The sequence below is a fragment of the Eleutherodactylus coqui genome, chromosome 4 (genome assembly GCF_035609145.1).
Source record: "Eleutherodactylus coqui strain aEleCoq1 chromosome 4, aEleCoq1.hap1, whole genome shotgun sequence".
NCBI classification, from domain to species: Eukaryota; Metazoa; Chordata; class Amphibia; order Anura; family Eleutherodactylidae; genus Eleutherodactylus; species Eleutherodactylus coqui.
In genome coordinates, this window is record NC_089840.1 from 109,369,102 (window position 1) to 109,393,895 (window position 24,794).

General features: G+C 39.0%; 1 protein-coding gene across 1 annotated transcript in view; it reads left to right on the forward strand.

Annotated features, from left to right (window-relative positions):
• The window catches only part of LOC136625620 (amine oxidase [flavin-containing] A-like), a 79,957-nt gene extending 63,196 nt beyond the window's left edge, over positions 1–16,761 (forward strand). Inside the window, exons 14-15 of the mRNA XM_066599974.1 lie at positions 6,247–6,309; positions 13,565–16,761. Coding sequence (XP_066456071.1) covers positions 6,247–6,309; positions 13,565–13,720 — 219 coding nt within the window. The 3' untranslated portion in view covers positions 13,721–16,761. The remainder of the gene's footprint in view (positions 1–6,246; positions 6,310–13,564) is intronic.
• The last annotated feature ends 8,033 nt before the right edge of the window (positions 16,762–24,794 follow it).

A 24,794-nucleotide genomic window follows, 5' to 3' on the forward strand; every position in this document is an offset into this window, starting at 1 on the left:
GGACGTTATTATATGGAGCTCTTCACACATCCACGTGTCTATACAGCTATACCACTGAATTGCCACTTTATTACACGATTAAAGCTTCCTTGTATGGAAATTGTACAAGTGATCCTGGAATGCAGCTAAAATAAAGTGAGCAGGTTTTCTGTGGATCAGTTTCATCAGTAGAATGGGAAAATCAAGTAACTGTGTCAAGAGTATGCCAAAAATGATAAGATTGAGGTAGAAACATCCAAATAATGTGTAGCAAACTAGAATTTGCGTCTTGATAAATTAAGATAACTTTCTTTGCCAGTTTGTTTACCCCTTCAAAAGCTTTACAATGGCTTTTGTTGGGTTAACCCCTTAAGAACCAGGATGTTTTGGTCTAAAAGAACCAAACACCTTTTTAAGGATTTTACCCATGTGATAGTTTTACTGCCTTATTTTTTGTTCTTCCGCTACCAAAATTATTCTTGCTGTGTTTTTTTTTCTGTGACATATAGGGTTTACTTTTTATTTTTTTCACTGACTTCCCCCCCCCCCCCCCCCCCCATTTTTTTTAGTTTTATTAGTGGTAAAAAGCTTACAAGATTATTTTTAAAAAATGTATAGTTGTCTATATTTAAAATTAGTATATTTACACTAAATAAAGTACCGGAATGGGTTTCTCATTTTGTTTTGATATATAATTTGTATAGTCTCAGATTACAGGAGGCCATGCTTTTGGTTGGCGTTGACGGTGGGTCATTTTGTTTTTAGATATATATTTTTTTCTGTATTTTTTTTAAACTTATTTCTGTAACAATTTATTTTTAATATCTATGTCCACAATGACATCATTTAAGACCTCTGTGGGTCATTCATATTGTATTTTATTTCACACACTTCATCCATAGGAGCCCCAGTTACAGGAAAAAACATCCCCTGAAGTCACAGTAGTTACTAACAGAGACGATCTCAGTGTGATAGGACCCTGTAACTCTGCAACAGCAGCGGACACCTGGCGGTCATGTGATCGCCAGGTCGAATAGCAGAAGTAACAGTTCCGCTTTCTTTGTTCACTACATAGTACTCATTGAGTGCTATGTGGTCTGCAAAAGAGAAGGCAGAAGCAGTTTTTATTATTTTTTTTTTATCAGATTTTTATTGACAGTTTTTTCAAATTTTTCCATACAAAACATATTAAAGAAAGCAGAGTATTGGCAGAAGCAATAAAAAAAAAACACTTCTGCCTTCTACTCCTGGTCCTCGTGTATGACCAACAGCTGAGGACCCAACCTTCTACTTCTAGATTGCAGGAACAGGAGCTTTAATCCTGCGCCATGTTTTTACTACTAGCTGGGGTTAAAGCTCAGGACCAAGCACTGTAAATTTACGGTGCCTTGTCCTTAAGGGGTTAAGATACCAATAGCTTTTAAATGGTATAAGATGTTTTGTTGCAAAAATTGATCACACTCAAGCTAAAATTTTCTACATCTGTAAACAACTCATTGAAAAGGGAGTTACAGGAAAGCATCAAGAATCGTTCTGATGAACAAGTGTTGCACAGTCAAGCAAATTACAACCAAATACATTGCTGTTGCTGCAGCTACCATGTCTGAATGCACAACTCTCTGTTCCTTAGCATGGTAGGCCTACAACAGCAGATGTCAACAGTTCCTGCTGATGAAGGTGGAGTAATGTAATCAGGAATGTTCTCTTGGCGCATATTGGGCCCTTTGATACTGGCGGATGGTAACCACAATGAATTTCTGCAGTTCTAAGGGCCAAAGGAGGCCCAACATGCTACTAGATGAATGCCTTTTATAAAGTGCTCATTCAGTGTCAATCTCCACAGTTTCCTTTCTTCCATAGTGAAGAAAAATATCCATAATATAGATCCAGATGAATACAAATAAAAGGCTGCATATTTTTTCATGTTTATCGACATCTGTTGGAAGAATATGAAAACCTTCTCATCCTCTGTTCATATCTTAGGCGATAAGTTAGATCGGTAGGGGTCTCACCGCTGAGACTCCCACTAATCCTGGGATCAGAGATCCTGTTTCTTCCTTACTGCGGGTTTATTGCACCCCCTGCAGTGATAAGGAGATTAAACAGAGTGGTGGTCACGCACGTACGATGCCACTCTATTCATTGTCAATTGGACTGCCAGATATAGCTGAGCGCTTGTACTCAGGTGTTTGTCAGCCCCACTGAAATGAATGGAGTGGTGCCTGCATGATCGGCCACTGCTGCATTGCCTCTAATGGGACCTTAAAAGTGAAACCAACTCCTCTAAAAAATAAGTAACGCACACCCACAATAATAAAAATCAAGAAATATTTATTTAAAAAAATACAACTACAGACTAGTAAAATCACTTAGCACATTAAAATTTTTGTCCGATATACGAGAATAAGATCATCGGCCACTACATGCATTCCTCAATAAGGATAAGTTATATATATAAAGAGCAAAAAGGTTTTCTTATACATCCAGCCACCCTGACAACACATCTAGGTATAAAGAATAAATATAGAAAAATATATTTATGCACAAAAAAATTCTAACGGGAAAGTGCATGAAACAATTATATAACATATACTGTATGCCCATAAGAACTATATCAATGTTATAGTATTAAGAAGGTTGAAAAAAGGTCCAAGTACCACTGATTGTTCTCCAGATAAGATAACTAATAGAGGCTAAAATAAATTAAAGGGCCACTGTCAACTACTTTATGGGGTTCAAAGTTGAGGGAAGAGTATGTCTGGGGAGAGATGTGTTTCATACCTACCGGGTACCTCGTTCCAGCGCTGTGTCCCCGTGAAATTGTCACAAACACCCAGCGTGACTTCTTTCAAGCAGCTCTGTGCGTGTGCTCTCTCATAGACGCAGCAAACGGTGAGTATTAAACACAGCTTCCCAAACCCCCTGTTCCATCACATTTGAGCCCCATAACCTAGTTTAAGGGGCTCAAAGGTGATGACAGCTTCCCTTTAACCAGTGCCTGTAGTCTGAATCCCCACACACATCGCCTTGTTAATGCAGATTCATCAGGGAAACTGAAATTAATTCAGTCTAATGGCGCTGTGGGTGGGGGCAGCAAGCTCCCAGTAATAGAATAGGGAGAAATGAAGCCAACTTTGAAGCTACTTTCTCGATCCTGACATTTATTTTTTTGCATACATTATTGTTTTGCTGACCTATACCATTCCTTCTTTTTTTTATACTGTATCTTCCCTGTTTTGGCTCAAGCTATCTTGGTGAAAACGCAGGGGTTTTAAAATGCACCCCCACATTCGATCCCTAAAGACAAGGGGATAGACAAGGGTCTTTTCACATTGTCTGGAATTTGGCTTCATCACACACCGCAACATGCAGCAGAAGCTTCCGATCCTGAAACCTGTTCTGAAACCTTCACGGCTAAATATGGATTTTGACGCAAAAGTTTCCGCCTGTTGCACTGCTAGCTGTTGCCAAATTCAGTCCGTGTAAATGGTCCCCAGAGATTAATTTAACTATTTCCCCTCTCCCGCAATCTCAAATTCTTTATCCTTACTTTTAATATGAACTCTTCATTTCACTGTGCTCTCATTCTCTGGCTGGTTACTGTCCTCAGCTCCATCATTTTTTAAATCCATGGCTTGCCCCTTCCCCTCTTATTTCCTAGGGAGCTTTCTGTACATTCTAAATATATTCTGTATTTTCTTCTGTGAGTCTCATATTTTTGCTCTGTTCATTCACTGTGTCAAGTTTCTCTCACTTCTATTAACCCCTTAGTACCAAACTCTGTTTGTGCCTTGATTACCAACTTATTTTTTCAAATTTTTTTTATAACCACATTTCTAGAGCCAGAACTTTTTAATTTTTTCGTCAAAACAGTTATATGATGCTTTTTTAAAGACATAATTTTGGGGTACCTGTAATGTATTATATAACTTTTATTTATTTTATATTACGGGGTTTTGGAAAAAAAAGAAGATATGCCATTGTTTTTTGGGGGGGAATTTTATTTTTATGGTGTTCTGCTTCCAGAATAAATAATGTGATAACTTTATTCTGAGAACAATTCTGGCAATACCATGTTTATACAGTTATTTTATATTTTGCTATGTTGTACACTAAAAACACCTAAACAAAAAAAAAAGTTTCGCTTTTGTGTTACCCATTCCAAGAGCTATAACATTTTTATTTTTCCATCAAGTGAGCTCTATGAAGGCTTGCTTAATGCGAAATGAGTTCTTCATTGATTCCAACTTTGAGAACATATTACATTTATTTTTTTTTTATTCAATTTTTTTTTATTGAGTCAAGGTTAACAAAATCTGCAATTCTGGAATTTTTTATTTTTTAACTACATTCAATGGCATTCACATCTCTTGGTGCCATAGCAAGCATCGGGACTCTGCAATCATATCGCCAGAGTCCAGTGGGTGACAGAGGGAGCCCCCTCCCTCTGTCAGCCTTTTACATGCCGTGGGTACATGTAATGGGTTAAACTGGGATTGGCATTTTCTCTGATCCCCACCATTAGAGCTGGAGCCCAGCTATCATTAGGCAGCCAAACCTTTGCTCACCCTGGCATGGAAGAGCTGTTCTAGGTTTCCGATGTAGCACCGTGAAGAAGCGCATGCATCGAAATAAAGCCACTTAACAATTGCCGTAAAAAAGACATATGAATGGTCTTTAAAAGGTTAAAATGTGTTTGCTTTTTGTAACAAAATCTTTTTTCTTCTAAAAAAAAGCAATCGTCAGCAGCACTCACCACAATCCAAAAAACTGGTTGGCGTTTCAAAGGAATACTGGTGCTCTCCCTGAGGGGACTGGATTCCTAATCCCAAAGTAGTCCAAGTAAAGTAGTGTAGAGGCAGCACTCCACACAGCAGAATAAATATAATGGAAAACCTTTATTAGCCCATGATCCAGGCGCCAGCAACATTTCGACCCGCAGTGGGTGTTTTGGAGACTGGAGGCAAAAAATACTATGGACAGATGTTAGCTATAAGTCAATACAACATTTTGAAACACATTGAGGAATGTTTGCTTTTTTTGCCATTTTTCCATATTTTGGTGCGGTTTTTTTTGGTTATGACATTTTTTTCTCAAAACACAGCATACCTTAGGTGTGGCTATTTTACAGGCATTTTCTGTTATATGTTTTTACAGGAAAGATAAGTGCCTGGATAAAACATGTCAAAAAGGTGTGACCAGGAAAAATACCACCCAAAGACGTGTGTCAAAAATTCATGAAATTGATGGCATTTTTTACAAGTTCTAAGGCCACGTTCACACATGGCATAGTCATTGCGGGCATTCCACAAAAGAATACCAGCAGCAATTATACTGGAGAACCACAGAGGTCAAATATGTACCTAAATGGTGCAGATTTGGACGTGCTTCTTGTATTTCAATGGTTTAATTGCGCAGCAGAATTCTGCATCATCAATAGATATGCTGTGGATTTAGAATCTGTAGTTTTTCAAAAATGCTGTGGATTCATTGCAGAAAATCACTGCACAATTTGAAGGAGAGTTCCAAAATCTCCTCCACATGACTTGTACTGTATATGCTGTGGAATTTCTGCAGAAATTCCACTAGTGGAAATTGCGCATCATTTTGTGCCCGTGGGAAGACTGCCTAAGGATACTTTCCCAATGGGGGGGGGGAATTGTTCAACTTTCTGTACCCAAATCCACAGCTTATTCTGCCGCTGCCAATTCTACACAATAACCCACAAATCTCATTGTGCAATTTGATGCAGAATTACAGGCTGATTTAAGCCATTTCAAATCTGCATTAAATTCACACGGAGACAAGTGGACTTTGATGCCGAATCTGGGTGTGGAATGCAGAATACTTCTGCCCCCTTGAAAGCACACTAACCGCATTTCCAGGACTAACATATTACAATGAATCCTGCATTGAGCAGGGGGTTGGACCAGATGACCCTGGAGGTCCCTTCCAACGCTACCATTCTATGACTCTATGATATTAACAAATTGTGTTATAAGTAATGCCCCAATAGGTTCTTGAAAGTTGCTGTAAAAATAGAGCTTTATTTTAATTGCAGTACAAAGGGTGGTTTGTTTTATATGCTAAGCTTGAAAATCCTTTTTTAAACATTCTCATAGAAGTATTTTTTTTTTTATTCAGCTAATCTATAATTTACATTTTCAACCCTAGTCAGCATTTAGTAGAAAGTGTTCTATTCAAATCATTATGTGCTTTCATACTGTGAAATTATAAAACTGTAAAATGCATTACTAATACTTACAGATAATGTGCAAAATGGGACTCATTCCGGAAAATGAAATATGGTTGCCTGAACCAGAATCTGTGGTAAGTTCTGCATCGCCTTCAATTCATACAAGTAATTGCTGTGCCTTAACTCAATACAAAAAAAACCCCTCTTTTTCTGAAAGATTATTCTCTGCAGTTCATTATCTACAGATTCCCTCTAGCCGAACAATATAAGCTGCTCTCTGCAGGGACAGCTGATGAAAATTGAAACTGGTGGGATGCAGCTGTAGGGAAATTGTGCTAATGATTATCATTTGTAAATAAGATATGACTTCATCATGAGGACGCAAGTCAGTATTACAAGCACTTAGCAGCTCATCTCTTTTCAGTTTTATATGTTCTGACTTTAACTAGAATGCAATGCTCCACATCTTTTTTTCCTACCTACTTTCTGACTCAAGAATAGCCCCAATGGACCACTCGGGCTTTTAATGCGATCTGCTGTGTTTCTGGCATTTTATGATAGTAAAAATAGTGCTGTGTGCTTGGTTATACTTGCCATCGTAAGTGATGGATGGAGAAACTCTAAATGCTAGTGTGTACAGAGACAAACAGTAATTTAGCCCACTTTGTGACACTGCAAACTAAGTAGAAATTAAAGATGTAAACAGCTAAGTAAATGTAACCCTTTCCAATCCAATGTTTTAAGGCTGTACAGCTCTGATGTTTTAAGGCTGTACAGCTCTGGGTTCTCTTACTGTATATTGCCAGCCTCTCTGCTGTTGGAGCCTATTCAACATGTCACCTCATGCAGTACTGGCTTTAGCCAGCAGATAGCGCTATTGTATAAGGGAAGAAAAAGAGTAAGCCCCCTAGGAAAACCAGGATACAAATTGGATTGTAAAGGGTTAATGAGCACAAATTATAACCACCTACTGTACATATTACTGAACATAAAAAATACCATAAAACCTGTTTGTGTAAATGCACCCTTAAAAGGGTATTCCCCTCAACAGTATATGACATAAAAGCCAGATAGGTGCTGGTCCTACATCTGTGTGCAACCATATCAACTAAAACATTTGAGGTGGACAAGGAAGGACATAACATTGAATATCAAGTAGTGAGTAGTAAGTGGAAAAAGAAAATTACAGTGAAACGGTTTAGGGGTTGTCTTCTACTGCAAGGGCCACGCGGTAAAATCTTTTTCTATTTGTTTTTGGCTAATTTAGTCTTTTTATTAATTCTATGGAATGAAGATATTTTTGGATAACATATAGTTGTATACTTTTGGAATGCCTATAGAACTATTAGGGTATGTTCACACAGAGGAATTTGCAGCGATGAATTATGCCTAAAAAAAAGTATCAAAATCCCCTTCTGTTCGCTGCACTTTTTAACATGGATCCTCAAGCAGAATTTGCCCTCTTAATGGGCAAAATCCGTATGCAGAATTCTGATGTGGAAAATCGTGTTTCCGTGCATTTCTTTGTTAAGAACTAACATGAGGGATTGTTCATCCAGAGATTATTCTGATTGGAGTCGGGAAGGAATTTTTTCCTTAAAGTGTGGAACATTAGCATCCACCTCATGGTTGTTTTTTTGCCTTTTTCTGGATAAACATATGGAGTTATAGGCTGAACTAGATGGATAGATGTCTTATTTTTAAGAAATCCATCAAAGTTTCAGTGACTTCTGCGGCAAAGAATACAGTTCTGTAGTTTGTCTCTGGCAGGCTGTGTATTCTGCACACTATTTCTAGGTTACAGGTCATGCGACCACGCTCTAGGTTCTGCTGTTAGTGGTTTAGCTTTATACCAGCCATTGTAAAGAAAAATCTTCTTTCTTGCTCCTAGCAGCCAATCACAAAGCCATTTTTTTTTAATTGGTTGCTATGGGAAAGAAAGACAGCTTTTTTTTTCAGGACACTTGACATAAAACTGACCCATTAACTGCATGACACACTAGAGTCAGAGTGCTGGTCATGCATCCTGGAGGTCAGAGGCAACAGTAGTCAGTGATATAGTGATGGACTTCTAAAAACAAAGAAGCACTTTGCCTTTTTTTAAGTTTTAAGTATTCTATTGCATCACCTTTAAAGCTGGGACACTATGTTAGTAAAGCTACCCCATAGACATAACCATTTTTGGTTATTTTCTGAATGATTTTACAATTGTTAGCAATCTGTGTAATAAACCAATGAAAAGCTATTCTGTCAGAACACTAAAACTAGAGCTACATGGGCTTTGTAGCCCTGCAAGCTTGCACTCCCATTCAAGTCAAAAGCGGTTCTGTGCAACTTGCAAGTGACTGCAACCCACAGATTGGAAAAAATCTAGTCTCAGTGGATCTCTTGCAATCTCTGCATCGTCGTTCACTTGTGAGTTTCACCATAACCCCATTGGTCTCAATGAAAGTGCAAGATCACTGGGCTAGAACGTAAATTTTTATTGCACCACCAAAACTGCAATGCAACCCTAGCCTTATGACTCACACTTCAAAATTCTCTTCAACTATTAGTGAGAAATGCTACAAACTTAACAGTTCAAAAAATAACATCGAGGGCAATGCAAATGCATATTTCATAACATTCTCATGAGAAAAATGCTCATATTGTGGGGATATAGCTTTGCCAGTATTTCCCTTTCTAAAAAATCGCTGCGAAGATAAAATATTTGTGTCATGAGAAATTCTGTATGTCCACGCAGGGCTCCAGGCTAAAAGAAATGACTTGTGCATCTTTATTCACTAAATAATAAACTTCAGACAGTAGATTGACCAAGTGCATTGTCTATTGTTTTAAATCTGTCTATACAGCTCATTACCAGTCACAAATCACTTTGATGCCTTTGGCTGTCATGTTTAACCCCTTGAGTGGCGGGTTTCCTACCCCCCTGTCGTACCCACCAGGGCAGGTTTTTTAAATGTTCTAATCATTTAATTTCAACTAATTTTGCAGTCGCGTTCCAAGAGCCATAACTTTTTCATTTTTCCATTGACCAGGCCATATGAGGGCTTTTTTTTGTGGGACAAGTTGTTCTTTTTGATGGGATCATTTTTGAGTATATATAATGTATTGCATAACTTTTGTAAAAACATTTGTAGGGAGATTGGGGGGAAAAAAAGAAATTCTGCCATTTGTTTTTTGGATTTCATTTTTACGGCGTTCAGTGTGCAGAATAATAAATGTGATAACATTCTCTGAGTCACACGATTCCGGCGATACCAAGTTTATACAGGTTTTTTTTATGTTTTGCTATTTTTGTATATTTAAAACATTTTTTTTTTTTTAAAGGTTTGCTTTTGTGTCGCCACATTCCAAGAGCCGTATTATTTTATTTTTCCATTGCCAGAGCTCTAGAAGGCCTTGTTGTTTGTGGGATGAACTCTAGTCTTCTTTCATCTAATTTTTTTGAACATGTAAAATTTTGATTGCTTTTTATTCCATTTTTTTCTAGTGGCAAGATTAACAAAATCTGTAATTCTGGCATGTTTTTTATTTTTATTTTTCACTGCATTCTCTGAGCAGTATAAATAATGTATTAAAGTAATTCTGCAGGCCAGTATGATTACGCCAATACCAAATTGAAAGTTTTTTCTTTTTCGCAACTTTTTCACTGTTTTTAAAAATAAAAAAAAGTACTAAAAGTTTAAATCATCCTCCTTTTGCCATATCTATAATTAAAAAATCTAAATCATAAAAGAAAAATACATATTTGGTATCGCCGCGTCCGTAAAAGTCTGATCTATCAAACTAGTGCATTATTTACCCCGCACGCTGAACGTAGTCCGGAAAAAAATAAAGAACGCCACAAATGCAGTTTTTTCAGTCATCCTGACTCCCAGAAAAAATGCACTAAAAAGCGATCAAAAAGTCGTATGTATTCCGAATTAGTACTAACGGAAACTACAGGACATCCAGCTAAAAATGAGCCCTTGCTCAAGTAATTTGACGGAAAAATAAAAAAGTTATTGCGCGCAGAAGATGCAGCAGAAAATTTTTTAAAAATTAAATGTCTTTGAAAAAAAATACAAGTACTACAGCAAAAAAAAAAACTATGCAAGTTTGGTATCGTAGTAATCATACTGACCCATAGAATAAAGTTATCGTGTGATTTTTGTTGCAGTTTGTGTGCTGTAGAAACAAAGTGCACTAAAAGATGGTGGAATGTCATTTTTTTTTCATTTTACTCCACTTAGAATTTTGTAAAAGTTTTTTAGTACATTATATGGTACTTTAAATAGCACCATTGAAAAATACAACTCGTCCTGCAAAAAGCAAGCCCTCATACAGCGACGTCAATGGATAAATAAAGGAGTTATGATTTCTGGCACGTGAGAAAGGACCTATCTTTTCCCTTTTTTCTTCAAACTCTTCTGCACTGGCATGGAGTTTGAATAGCCAAAAAAAACCACCAATTCATGCTCTATTATGCTCCATGAGTGTATTAGCGTATACGCCCATGTATTTTTGCCCTAATGTGTAATAACAAAGTAATACATTTTAGTCAACATTTGGAGCTTTGCTATGCTATGGACCCACGTAGCATGGATTGGATGACTGCGCATGACCAAAAATTACATAGATCCTTAATGGCCAATTTGATAAACACACACAACCGAATGGTGAGACTGTTTCCACTGCCCCTAAACCACCCAGCACACGCCACTTGTATCCAAATAGAGTGTATTTACATGTAGTAGATTTTCAGCAGTGGAGAAACCACTGCAGATTTTGTATTGCATGCAAATTTTGGGCGGATTCTTAAACGAATTTCACCCCCTCATTTGAAGACGTCAAATCTGTGCTGAAATTCTGTGAATGTGAATTTTTTTTCCACATCATGTAGATCAGATTTGTTAAAATCTCACCCAGATGGCTTGTATTGTAAATGCTGTGGACAGCATCTGCGTTATATGTGAACATACCCTTAGTATGACTGTTTTTGGTCCACGTGCTTTCAAAGTCTACAACTGACTAGTCTTTGATAGCACACAGACCCATAATAATCAATGTGCCAGTCCAGGCATCCGTTTTTTTCACATTGACAGGAGGAACATGCAAAAAAACCAAAAAATGCAGCATGCACAGTTCTACTCTGAAACATGGATGACACTCACCCATTCAAGTCACAGAGGATGCAAAAAAACAGATAGCACTGGGACATCATCTGTGTGCTGTTTGGTATTTCACAGATCCCTTGCTAAGAGGTGCATAAAAAAATTAATTACGGCCTATTTCAATTTCTTTGCAAACATGTAAAACAGATGACATACTGAAGTAAAAAAAATGCTTATATCAATGTTATAAGGAACTGCACTTGAATAAAAAAAGTCAGTTTTTTATTGACCTAAAATGGATGAGTTTTTATATGCTCGTGTGAATTCACCCTTAGGCTGGCTCCACACAGGCGAGAAAATCGCGTGAGATCTGTGTGTTGCGAGACCAACAAATCTCACACGACTATGAACCACTGTTACGTGTGCTGCTGGGATTTATTGTACTATGTACTCCTAGCAGCACAGTCAGGTGGTTAAGGGTTAATTGAGCTGGCTGGGTGTGGTACCTTCTGCTAGCCAATCTCCTGGATCTGTGCTCACATATAAACCCAGCTCCTGGTCAGTCTGGCTGGGTTCCCAAGGTGAGCACTCATGTTACTTCTGTGTCCTGTAACTTGTTATCAGTCATGTTCAGCTAGTTCCCACTCTGATCTGTGTTTGCAAGTAGGTCTGTTGTCTCTCTGCTTCCCCAAGATTGTTTGGACACCTGTAGTCCTAGTCTGCAGTACATGCAGCCCCCTTTTCCTTCCCCCTTTACAGGTGCAGCCTCCAAAGGTCTTATGTCTTATTCTGGTTGTCAGTTGATGCAACAGGACACTGTTCCCTGTGTCAGCTTGTGTAGTTGACTGTCTGTTCTGTGTGTCAGTTGGTGTAACTTGACACGGTTCCCTATGTGAGCTTGTGTAGTTCACTGTCTATTCCCCCCCGGTATGAGGACACATAGACTTGCTGTGAGTTTCATCTGTGTGCATGTGAGCTCTGAGTGGAGTCTGTCTGGCTGTGTGTCCAGTGCTCTGTTCTGTCCTGTTGCAAGCTTTGTTGAGTGATCTCTGTCTTGCTGGTTCATGTCCATTTGTACGTTTAAATTCTGTCAGTTTCGTGTCAGTTTGCTGCGTGACCTGCTATCTGTGTCCTGTCCTGTTGCAGCTTTCTGTGTGAACTCTGTCCGATTCTGCTGGACTCCTGGTTAGTGTAGGGACTAGCGGTATAACCAGGAGCCGTGAAGTGGCCCGCTAGCTTCCATGTTTTGTACAAAATGTCAACCAATACCTGGTATTTATATTCAGCTTATCATCTGTTTCTAGTGGTTGCATTGTGGCTGCTGTATTCTGTATCCTGTGGTTTTGTCTGTCATGTAGCATGTGTAGGTCTCCTGTTCTGTGGCGTGGCTCCTAGGTTCAGCTAGGGCCCAGATCCGAAGACCGCTGGGCTGCCCTTATTGGGGCAATGTTCCCTGCTTAGGTAGGGCCATGCCATCCTCCCGCGTAGTACAGGGTCAGTTGCCTGAAACCTGTGTGAATCCTGTGTGACCCTGGTGCTACCTGTGTGCGTCCATCCCATCCATTTTCTCTGTCCCATTTTGGGTGCGATCGTGTGGGCTCCCATGCTTAGGTTGCCCACACGATCGTAACAACCACATTCTTTTGAATTGGGTCATAGACCATGAGCAGGAAACAAATGGCAGCACATCCTATCTTTCGGCGTGCCCTTGCATTGGAAAGTTGTTTTCAATGGGGCCGGTAGCAGCATCACACCTCGTGCTAGGTGCACGCAACTGCAATGTGTGGTTTCCACATTGAAAACAATGGGAGAAACTCCACAATCCTCTGCCGTGACTGACAGCCGCGCAGAGTATTGCTACTTCCCCAAAGTTATGTGAGGCGGTTTTGAGATAAAAACGCCTTGCATCCATTGGGGAATCGCATGTTGGTGAGTGCTTGCCCCTTTTGAAGTTAGCCTTAGTCTATTTATTTAGTTATACTATTATAGGCAAATTAAGTTTGTCAACACCCACCTTAATTCGTAGTCTTAATAGACCTTAGGCTTAGTTCATGCCACATTTTTGTGTCCTTTTGAAAGACTTTTTTTTTTGTCAAAGTTGCCTTTAGTATAGGCTCCCGCACTGTATATGTTGCATGACCATCAGACATCCTAGATGCGGCTGAGATGTGGCCAAAAAAATTGACAGGATGAAAAACCATGATATGAACCTAGCGTAGTGTGCACAACAAATAATATTTTATGAAAATTTGTCGGTGCCTTGTCATCTAAAATGGTGATTTTTACTTTTCAGGATGTTCCTGCATTACCATTTGATAGATCATTCTTGGAAAGAAATCTGCCATCAGCTCGAGGATTTGTTAGGTTCATTGGCTACTCTACGTTCCTTGCATCGGCAGCTGCTCTCGGGCTCTTTGCATACAAGAAAGGCTTCATCACTCGTGTTTAATCAGTTCACAACATTGTTCTCGTTTTCCTGAATGATGACAATCAACTCATTATGTTATTTGGTATACTGATTATCATTATTGTTTTTATGTTAAACTAACCAAAAGCCACATGCCACTTCAACTTTATCTCTTATAGAGAGTTGATTAATACTGATTGTGACTGTGATATTTTCTAAAAAGAAAAATCTGTATGATCATAACATTTCTGCAATATTAACATATTCTGTACCCATGCTACTTCCAGATATGGCCTCCATTTTGTATACTAAATTAGACGTGCTATAATCTATGCAGATGGATGAATAAGCTCAGGATTGACAAGGGAATTGTTTTGTTCATATGTGTATGTGTGTATGTTTATAATATTCAGCGTCCATATATACGTGTAGGTGTAGTAGTGTCATCATTAACCCAAGAACTGTGATGAGCAATGATTTTATTAACAAATCTTTTTGAGTAATAAGACTATCTTCGCTTGGCGTATTTTGCATCTGTTGAAGGTATATGCTTGGAATAGCTCCAAACCTTTACGTTAAATTAGGTCTGTGATTGACCCCTAACAGTAACATCCATCACCCATAGGCTATAACGACATCTGTTTGACAGATAGCTCATGCACTGTTCCAGTTACTATTACATTCTACTACTAGCCATACATAGGCCAAAAAGACACTGGATCCCTATGAAACATGTAGGCCCCATTCACTTCACACTTATCGTGTTCATTGTGAAAACTGGGCATTCACACAGGCGAACGTGGTATCGGTCCGAAAATATTTAAAAAAATATTAATATATGTGAAAGCAGCTGTGTTTGCAGAGCTTTTTTTGGCTGGGAAATTCACGGCTGTAAAAAGTGGCGAATCAAAACCATTGAATTCAATGTCTCAACATGATTCTCGCACGCAGGAATATGTTTTATTCATTTTTCTCATGGGCAATAGTGTGGAATTTGAACAGTTAAAAAAAAAAATCCTTTTCACTGGTTCATGTGCAAATACGCTCCATTCTGGCGAGTGTATTTGCACATGCACCTGTGTGTTTAAGCCCTTGCTGTCCGAATCCGTTGTTCCACAAGTAGCAGTCTAAAACTAGAAGAGAGTTCTCCCATAATAGGCTCTGGGGCACTCATCAAATTATAAATTGCCCATGGAACACAAGCTGCAAATTTTGCAGTCTAAGGCCGCCTGCAGATGGGCGGAAATTCCACGGCGGGACTTCCCGCGGGATTTCCACTGCTGGAAGCCTGCATAGGATTGCGTTAACAAACGCAATCCTATGCAGACGGGCGCAGCAAACAAACCGCGGCGTGTTCTATTTCTGTGCGGGGCGTGCAGAGCCCCGCACAGAAACGTCACTCACCCGGCTCCGGTCTGCGCATGCGCCGGCAGCTGGCACATGAAAGATCTGGAGCTGCAGGGGCGGGTGAGTACGCGCTGCTCTCTGCAGGCACTCGGGTCGGGTCCCGCGGTGAGTATTCTCACTGCCGTATCCGTCCCGGCCGTCTGCAGGCGGCCTAAAGCTTACTGATCAGCTTCCATGTTTTCTGTTTTAATTAGTCTGTGTTCATATTTTGTTTTCCTTTTACACTTAAGACTTCTTCACCTGCGTGTTTATTTGTTGTGTTATGCGGCCGTAATAATCATGGCTGCATAACAGGACAAAATGAAACATTGATTTCAATGGTTTTCATTTTAACTAACTATTTTCTCGGGTGTGAATACTGCGCTCTAGAAAAGATAGAACTTTCCCTATCTTTCCTGCGTGTAGTTAATACTACGCGTGAAAAAGATAGGGCAGGACATATCTTCCCACTGTTTTTTTTTTTTTTAAAACTCCTGCACTGTTGCACGCAGTTTGAAAGGGGAGAGAAAACTTGTCCATGCTCAACCATGCTCCATAACGGCATAAGCCTGTGTGTTTTTGCCCTTATTCTGTATGCACGGAAGGCTCCTGACAGACACGCCTGTTCTTTCACAGCAATTTTTGTAGCAAAAAAAAGTCCATGGTCAGAAGTTTCCTACAGATGAACAGGAAATATGTAATGCACTACACACACACATTTTTTTTGCTACATTTTTCCTCTCATGTCTAACATTTTGGTTCTATCTTTTTTTTTTCTCAAACACAGCATGCTCTATAATTATTTTTTTCATGGAGTTTTCCCATAATTTTCACATTTCTGTATAAAAAAATAAATGCATGGGTGCCGATTTTGACTGGCCACTCCTTTCACCATACTGAGCCCTAACTGGTGAGAAAAGATAGCTCCTGCCCTATCTTTCCCGCATGTAGTTAATAAGGCCTATCTTCCCGCTGTTTTTTTCAAACTCGCATGCACTAGTGCTGAGTTTGAAAAGTCCAAAAAGAAAAAAAAACCTCTTTCATGTGGACTACGTTCCATAGCAGCGAGTGTAGTTGGGCATACGGCCTTCTTTTTTTGCCGTAATGCTACAGAATTCCACAGCAACCCCACCAGCGGAAATTCTGCAGCACTTCTGTCAAGTGTGAAGGCGGCTTTGTGTTTTTTTTTCATCAGTCATCATTTGAAATTTCAAGGCCATGAAAGCGTTTAAGGAAGAACACACATACCTTGTTATTTTTCTAAGGATGATAAATAGTTATAGCAGTGGTATTATAATATTCAATACATTTGCGTGCTGTTCCCTAATAAATGCAATTGCTAGTTTAGCAATACAGTAATTTCAATATTAAAGAAGAGTTTGAACTGTGTGTCCTTTAATGAGTTTGGAACAACTTCATTTTATTTACCAGACACATATCTACTTGTATGTGATGTTTCAAACTAGAATATATAGAATAAACCGACAATCCATGCTTCCTCCAGAAGGTAGACCGGGTTTACTTGAAAATAATGATGACTCTAGAATTCATTTTCACTAGTACGGTAATAGTGTGCGTTTAGCAGAAGTTTTAAAGATAATAGAGATATAATTTTGTACTGTATTAAATATATTCTTTTATAGTCTCCTTGGCAATCAATATAAACTTCAGTGTTATAATTATGTATTAAAGAACAAATTAATTTTAATTAAAAAAAATTAAAATGACATCATGATCTGTTTTATTTTCAAGAGCCTGCAGAATAATAAAACCACTTGAATTTTAGATAATGCCGCAATTTTAAAAGTATGCGGCATGCCTATTCTAACTCACATTTTCCATTGATATTCACTCTATATATCACTTTTTGCAATGCAAAGGGTGAGGCTGGTTCACACGAGCATAAGATTACTGCATGTGATGCGCAGTAATTCGCAGGAAATCAAATACATTGCCTTATGCAATTTTACTCACATTTCTGAGTAGGAATTGTATAATATTCGAGCACAAAAAAGAATGCAGCATGTTCTATTTTGCGGTGTATTACGCGTGAGAGAGCTCATCGTTCTCTTTATCGCATCGCAACGCACGAACTGGAAATTTCCGTGCAATGTGATGCATTTTTAATATTAGAAAGTACTATTGACTTTCGCGCTAAAAATCGTAAGAAAATTGCAAGTGGCAGTGATGCAAGAAAAAGTATCACTGATGCTCAAAAGTCGCAGGAACAAAAATGTGATTTTTCTCTTGGCAAAACCGCAATCGCCAGTGTGAAGGAGTCTTTGGAGCTCCTTCGGGTGGACCTGTATATACTCGTACTATACTCGTTGAAAAAATGACCAAATATGGGATTGACAAAGCAACTGTTAGGTGGAATCACAACTGGCTGAGTGATCGTACTCAAAGAGTGGTCATAAATGGCTGCACATCCAAGTGGAAGAATGTATCAAATGGGATACCACAAGACTCTGTCCTAGGCCCAGTGTTCTTCAACATTTTAATAAATGGTGTGGAGGAGGGAATTAATGGGAAACTGATCAAATTTGCTGATGACACAAAGCTAGGAGGAATAGATAACACTAGGGAAGAGAGAAAGAGTATTCGAAAAAATCTAGAAAAGCTTGCACAGTGGGCAGCGACTAACAGAATGGAATTTAACAAGGAGAAATGCAAAGTCCGACATCTGGGCAAGAAAAATGAAAAAAAGCACATACAGAATGGGAGGAATTGAGCTAAGCAGCACATGTGAAAAAGACTTGGGTATACTAATAGATCATAGACTGAACATGAGTCAACAATGTGATGCAGCAGCCAAAAAGGCAAACACTATTCTGGGATGTATTAAGAGAAACATAGAGTCTAGATCACGTGAGGTAATTATCGCCCTCTACTCTTCCTTAGTCAGATCTCATCTGGAATACTGTGTCCAGTTCTGGGCACCCCACTTTAAAAAAAGACATAGACAAACTGGAGCAGGTTCAGAGAAGAGTTACCAAGATGGTGAGCAGTCTGCAAATCATGTCCTATGAGGAACGGTTAAAGGATCTGGGAATGTTTAGCTTGCAAAAAAGAAGACCAAGAGGAGACTTAATAGCTGTCTACAAATATCTGAAGGGCTGTCACAGTGCAGAGGGATCAGCCCTATTCTCATTTGCACAAGGAAAGACCAGAAGCAATGTGATGAAACTGAAAAGAAGGAAACACAAATTAGATATTAGAAAAAACTTTCTGACAGTGAGGGTGATGAATGAGTGGAACAGGTTACCACGGGAGGTGATGAGTTCTCCTTCAATGAAAGTGTTCAAAACAAAGGCTGGACAAATATCTGTCTGGGATGATTTAGTAAATCCTGCATTGAGCAGGGGGTTGGACCCGATGACCCTGGAGGTCCCTTCCAACTCTACCATTCTATGATTCTATGACAGTATGCACAATTGCGTGTGCGTATTGGCACATAGTACTATACTTCTGCACACACAAAAGCAGTTCACATGTAAACACAATACACCCACTCCATGATTTAAAAGGCTACTTAGCCTGAAAAGGTCCAGAGGTGTTATTTCTCCTGCGGAATTGCGTAGCGCATTATGCATTTGTGTACCTCCCACAGACTTCTATGGAGCCCTCACAAGTGGTGTGCAAATAGATCCTATTTTTTTTCTGCACACGCAAAATACGGAGATGAGAACGAACCCTTTTAAATCAATAGGTTCTATTCTCTGCGTATTGCGAGGGAAACGTTTCCATGCAAAGAAACACGTGCAAATACAGTCATCTGAAGAAGCCCTAAGATCGCTTACAGATGAGGATATTATAGCTCCATATTGGTTCCCCAAGATACGGAGCTAATGTAAATATATGGATCTATTCACAAGACCATATTTTTTTATGGCTGTTGTCTTGTCTCTTTTTTTTTTTTAAAGTAGTATGACCTATTTTTTTTTGTGTGTTTACCTCCATATTGCTATTCTTTTTTGTTGGCCAAATACTGAGCAGTATCTGGCCATTAGAAAAAATAATATACGGAGGCAAATACTGTTGAAAATACTCATGACATACAGTTTTAGGATGGTTTTAGATGGCCGTATGCGCAACTATGCTCGCTAGTATGGAGTGGAGCTGCGCATGAACGTTTTTTTGTTTTTTCCTTTCTCTGGGCTTTATAAAAACTCTGCACCATAGTGCAGGAGTTTGAAAAAAATAGAGGGAAGATAGGTCCTTAAGTCTTATTTTTTCTCACCCGTACAATTAACAGGTGAGAATTCCGATAGTGAAAACGAAACCACTGAAATCAGTGGTTTCCTTTTGCCCTGCTGTGCAGCCATGATTATCACGGTCGCATAATGGTACTAAAACATATTTATATGTTTAAGCCCTTAGGCAGGTTTCAGATGAGTCTATTTTTGCTATATATCAGTGCGGTGTCAGACGGCCGTAGGCACAATTACGCTCGCCGCTACGGATTGTAGTTGCACCTGAACAAGGCTTTTCTTTAGCCATTCAAACTCTGCAGTATAGCGCAGGAGTTTAAAAAAAACAAAACACAGGAAGATAGGGGTTTCCTGATCTTTCCCTCCAGTAGTATTTTTTTGCCCTTCTCAGGCCATAGCGCAGAAATTTGAAAAGAATAGCGGAAAGATAGAGGAAGTCCTATGTTTTCTCAGGCATAGTATTCACGCCAGAGAGAAGAGCCAGTGAAAACAAAAACATTGAAATCAATGGTTTCATTTTGTCCCGTTATGCGCCCATGATTGTCACGGCCACATAGTGGAACTAAAACACGCCCATGTGTTTAGGCCTTGGGTAGATTGCTTTTTTTAATCAAAATGCATCATGTTTTAGGTATGGTGTTCTTTTTCAGGCATTTTTCTTTTTTCACTTTCAATTTTTAGTTTAGTTTAGTTTAGCATCGTATCAATAAATGTTTAGCAGTCACATTACAATGTAAAAGCATGACTTAATACAAGTACCGAACAAGGCATTTAGAAAATTAAACAGTCTATTTTTTCAGGCATTTTTCATTGCCTCATTTCTTGGAAATAAAATAACACCTGAAAAAATAGACAAAAGATGTTTAAAGTACATGGGATTCAGATTTTGATCTGGATTTTTATGCCACGTGTAAATCTGTTAATTTTTGTGTGTTTTTTCGGTGTTTGGGGTTCATGGAGGTTTCTTCCTTATGAAACACAATATGCTGAAGATATTGGCCTTTATTTATGAATATTGGTGTAGAGAAAAGTATGGCAGCAAACCAGGTGCAGATAAATGATGCAGATCTTTATTCCTCCTCAAGTCACAGATACATGACGTTTCGACACAAAGTCTTTTTCAAATGCAATTGCATTTGAAAAAGACTTTGTGTCGAAACGTCATGTATCTGTGACTTGAGGAGGAATAAAGATCTGCATCATTTATCTGCACCTGGTTTGCTGCCATACTTTTCTCTACATACTTGGATTACTTTGGAAATTATTTGGATCAATTTCCTTGTGGCGATTGCAAGTTACCAGTTCATCCCTTATTGGGTTAAGGTTGTGCTGTCTGCAACTCTGCTTCTCTTTGCTGAATATTGGTGTATATTTAGAGTCTTAAATTTCGCCAAATTTACAAATGTGGCATACAGACTTGTACATTTGCTGCAAATTGCGCTGCACCAAAAGTTGGAAAGATACAAGTTTTTGTACAGCATTGCTGCGAGCTCCAAAAAAGCGTCAATTTATATTCTGAAATATTTTGCACACCAAAAATTCATTTTTGCTTTATATACAAATATAGAAAAATTAGCCAGCAGTCTAATTACTGATTTTAACATTTATAATGGGGGCAAAAATATGAAGAAAATTCTCTATCCACCACAAAATGTGCCAATTTCTGCATAATGCTACTACATGGACCATAATCGCATCAGTTTGCAATTAGAAATGTGCTTTGCTCCAAAAATGTTGTTCTGCTTCATCTAGTAATATAAATTAATTAGTTAGCATTCAAAAACAAGGAAAAATAAATAGAGATGAGCGAACGTACTCGTTTAGGGCGATTTCGCAATCGAGCATTGCTTTTTTCGAGTAACTGACTACTCGGGTGAAAAGATTCCGGGGGCGCCGGGGGTTGTAGAGGGGAGTGGGGCGGGGGGAGAGAGAGACGGAGAGCTCCCCCCCTGTTCCCCACTGCTACTCCCCGCTCCACCACGCCGCCCTCCGGCGCCCCCCGAATCTTTTTGCCCGAGTAGTCAGTTACTCGAAAAAAGCTGTGCTCGATTGCGAAATCGCCCTAAACGAGTACGTTCGCTCATCTCTAAAAATAAACTATCCATGTAGTTGGATTTGCACCAAAGATGCATTGATTTTCTTCAGCACATGCGTGGGAATTTGCCTTTGCTCGGGCGCCCTTTTTTGTCGTCAACCTCACCTGAATCTTTTGCATCTTTTATGCGTTTGTTTTCAGCACGTAGGTGGGCGGGATTATTTGGATATGGCCATTTCATTAGTTGATTGAGCCAAGCCCCCTTCGTTTGGGCTATAAAACCAGGTGCCTCTCTAGTAGTCTGGCTATTCCTTACTCAGATCACCAGTCCACCATCAGGGCTGATGATCCCTCCTCTTTTATTTGTTCTGGGTTTTTCCTGGGATCGCTTTTGCTTTAGGTGTGTTTGACTCTCTTAGTTTAGGTAGTTAGTACTATATCTCTACCTAGCCAGCAAGTAGCTAGACAACTAACAGTCTATCTTTGATTTGTTTACCACCTCTTTCAGTTTGAATCCTGCATATAGCTCTGGGGTGATTAATGCATGTCTCTATTCTGATCCCGATGATCCAACTAAAATAGGCTGGGGGACCGCATTGAGCCTCCTTTATCTATCTGTGAGCTAATTCAATAGTCATAGTTCATAATATATATATATATATACTCCCACTGACTACTAACTGTGGCTGGTGTGATGATATGCATTGACGCTATTTATACATACTAAATACTCTCTAGGCTTTGAGAACTCTTGTTGGTTCATTTGCTTTTCTTCCACACCTAGTTTAGGCTCAAGTGAAATTGTTTTAAACCCTGGGCCTTTTCTCTTGGTGTGCTTTAATTTATTAGAGCATCTTACCTTTTTTCTTTTATTGAGGAATAGGGTTTTTGTTATCACAGCTTCTATCACAAACTGTGTTTGGTTCACAAAGTGTGTATCTGATTACCATCTACTCTGGGGGCACACTCTGGTCAGCATCCTTTTCATCTTACAAACCTCTTTATTGATGGTTATCTATGACTGACTGCTGCTGCTCCCCTGAAGTCCTGTTTGGTTGTGTACTAAAGGTTCAGGGGTTGTCTGTCCAACTAGTGGTATTTTTCTATATTTAACATTTATTTCATATTTCATCAGCTCTTCTCTAAAATTTTACATAATTCAATAAAAAATATATTTATAGGGTGTTTTCGGTGATATTTGTCCTAACTTGGCCACCCCCCTTGGTTAAACTGATTTCTGCTCCATGAACTCAGCATCATCCTCAAAAACAATTTTAAAAAACCCTCTTCATTCAACCATAAGCCCCTCTGCACTCTATTACAGCCATTATAGGATTGTAGAAAATTAATTGTCCAAAATAAATGTATCTCCTTCTCTGCCAAGTATTGAATACAATACTCCAGCTCTTGGTGCTTACATTTTGTAAATCACCTTGCAATTTGCATTGTGTAAAAAAAGGCAACTACGTTCTCCTTTTCTGCATTCAAAGCTGCTCCACAATCATCACTCAGAGGTTCAGAAGTGCAATAGATGACAGTGACATGAGTTGAGTATGAAGGATCTTCAGCACCTTGTGGAATCTTTTCCTCGACATCTGAAAGTCATGATTGCCCAAAAAGTTGGATCAGCAAATTGTTCAATTGGTGTTACTAATGTAGTGATCAATCAGTGTAGTAGTGTTTTAATTTTTTTTTCTCCAAATGAAATGACTGGATGTACATGTGCAAGGTCATCAACATGGGGAAAGATGAGGGGAAATTCATGTTATTTATTTGAGAGACAAGAAATCGATAATTTAATATTTAGTTGCGTCAATGATATTCATTTGTTTTTGTAAATTTGAAAGGGTATAAAATAAAATATTTAAATTAATTTTTTAAGCAAAAATACAAGCTCCATTCAAAGCCTCAAGCCCAAATTCAGCACAAAATGTGCTACAAAAAAGTGCTATTTTGTTAAGTATGACAGAGGGTGGGACGAAAGCTAAACAGACCCCATTAGTCAATGAGGTCCACTGAGTTTCGATTTTCCTGCTCCTATTGTGATAGACATGATAATTATTTAGTATAAAATGTCTATCGCTATTTGTATATAACCCAAATGTATTTTGCTATTGTAATGACTTTTAGCTCAGGAGTTTAAAGGACACACACACAATCTAATCATAGTATTTGCTAGCCAATGGATGTCTGATCTAATGTTAGTTAAGTACATAGAAGTTACACAAGTTGCACAACCAGCTTCTAAGAGTTAAGGGCCATAGAGTCGTGTATATCCTTATATCCTGTGTTTAATACTGAGTGTTTGTCTAGCCCCCTTCCACTCCTCATCCTGAAGCTAGGTAAACAATGAGTCATCACTACACGGAGATGACTTCAGCTAGAGGACGAAGTCCATACCACCTCAACACTTGGAGGGGGTGGGCAGAGAGGTGGGGGATTCTGTATGATCCGACAAATGAGAATCTTATATGTTACTGATGTAATCTGTTGCACGCCCATTGAAGGGCGGTTGTCATGTGTTATAATAAAAAGCCTGAGCCTCTACACATGGTAGAGACTCTCTCCCGGTTTTAGACCAGCATTTGTGTCTGATTCTGGATCGATGATGTGTGCACACGACACTCAATTCGGAAAGCGACAAAATACCCCAAAGCCTGCTGGAGAAATCATATTCCAGATCAGTGGCGTCTCTGGGTGGACCGAGTTAAGAGATTTTGATTTCTTTCATTCTGGAAAAATACAGAGATCGGCGGATGGCACGCAGAACTCAGGGGCCCGAAAATCTACAGAACACGGTAAGATTGCTTTATGTAAATCTACCGATGTGATCTGGGTTCTGACTGCTTTTCTGCCTGTTCCTGATCCAGAGTGATAAATCAATGAAAGGCAGGTAATATAGTTCTTTCTTACTCGGAAAAGACCACCGTTTTAACCTGCTTAAGGGGTATTTTGTATGCTGTGTCTGTTATGTCTGAGACGGTTAAAAATTGTGTATACAAGACCAAGAGATAAATTCTGTGAGGGTTAATGTGTCGGGAGGGCGGACTCGGCTGTTTAAGTCTGAGGGAACACGCCAGTGACACGTGCTCCTAGGTAAAACTAGTGTGAGGTTAGGAAGATTTATGATACGTATACTTAACTTTATGATTGAGCGTGTTATGTTCTCATATGTGGAAAGGTATATACTGTGAAGTATAGCCGTGCTTTGTGACGGCTGATTTCTCCAGAATATTATTGAGGTTTTGGTCATTGAAAATAATCGTCAGTCTCTGTGTATAGCTAAATGTCCTGTCTAGGACGTGTACAGGAAGTGCTCTTCGGGATTGCTAGTAGACCTTGGGTGGATATAAAGGTAGATGAGATATATACCTTGGGTTGATATAAAGGTGGATGAGATATATATATACCTTGAGCCGTTGTGGGTATTCTCCAGTAATCCCGTCTGTCTGGTATTATAGAAAGAATGTGCAGTGTTTATTGT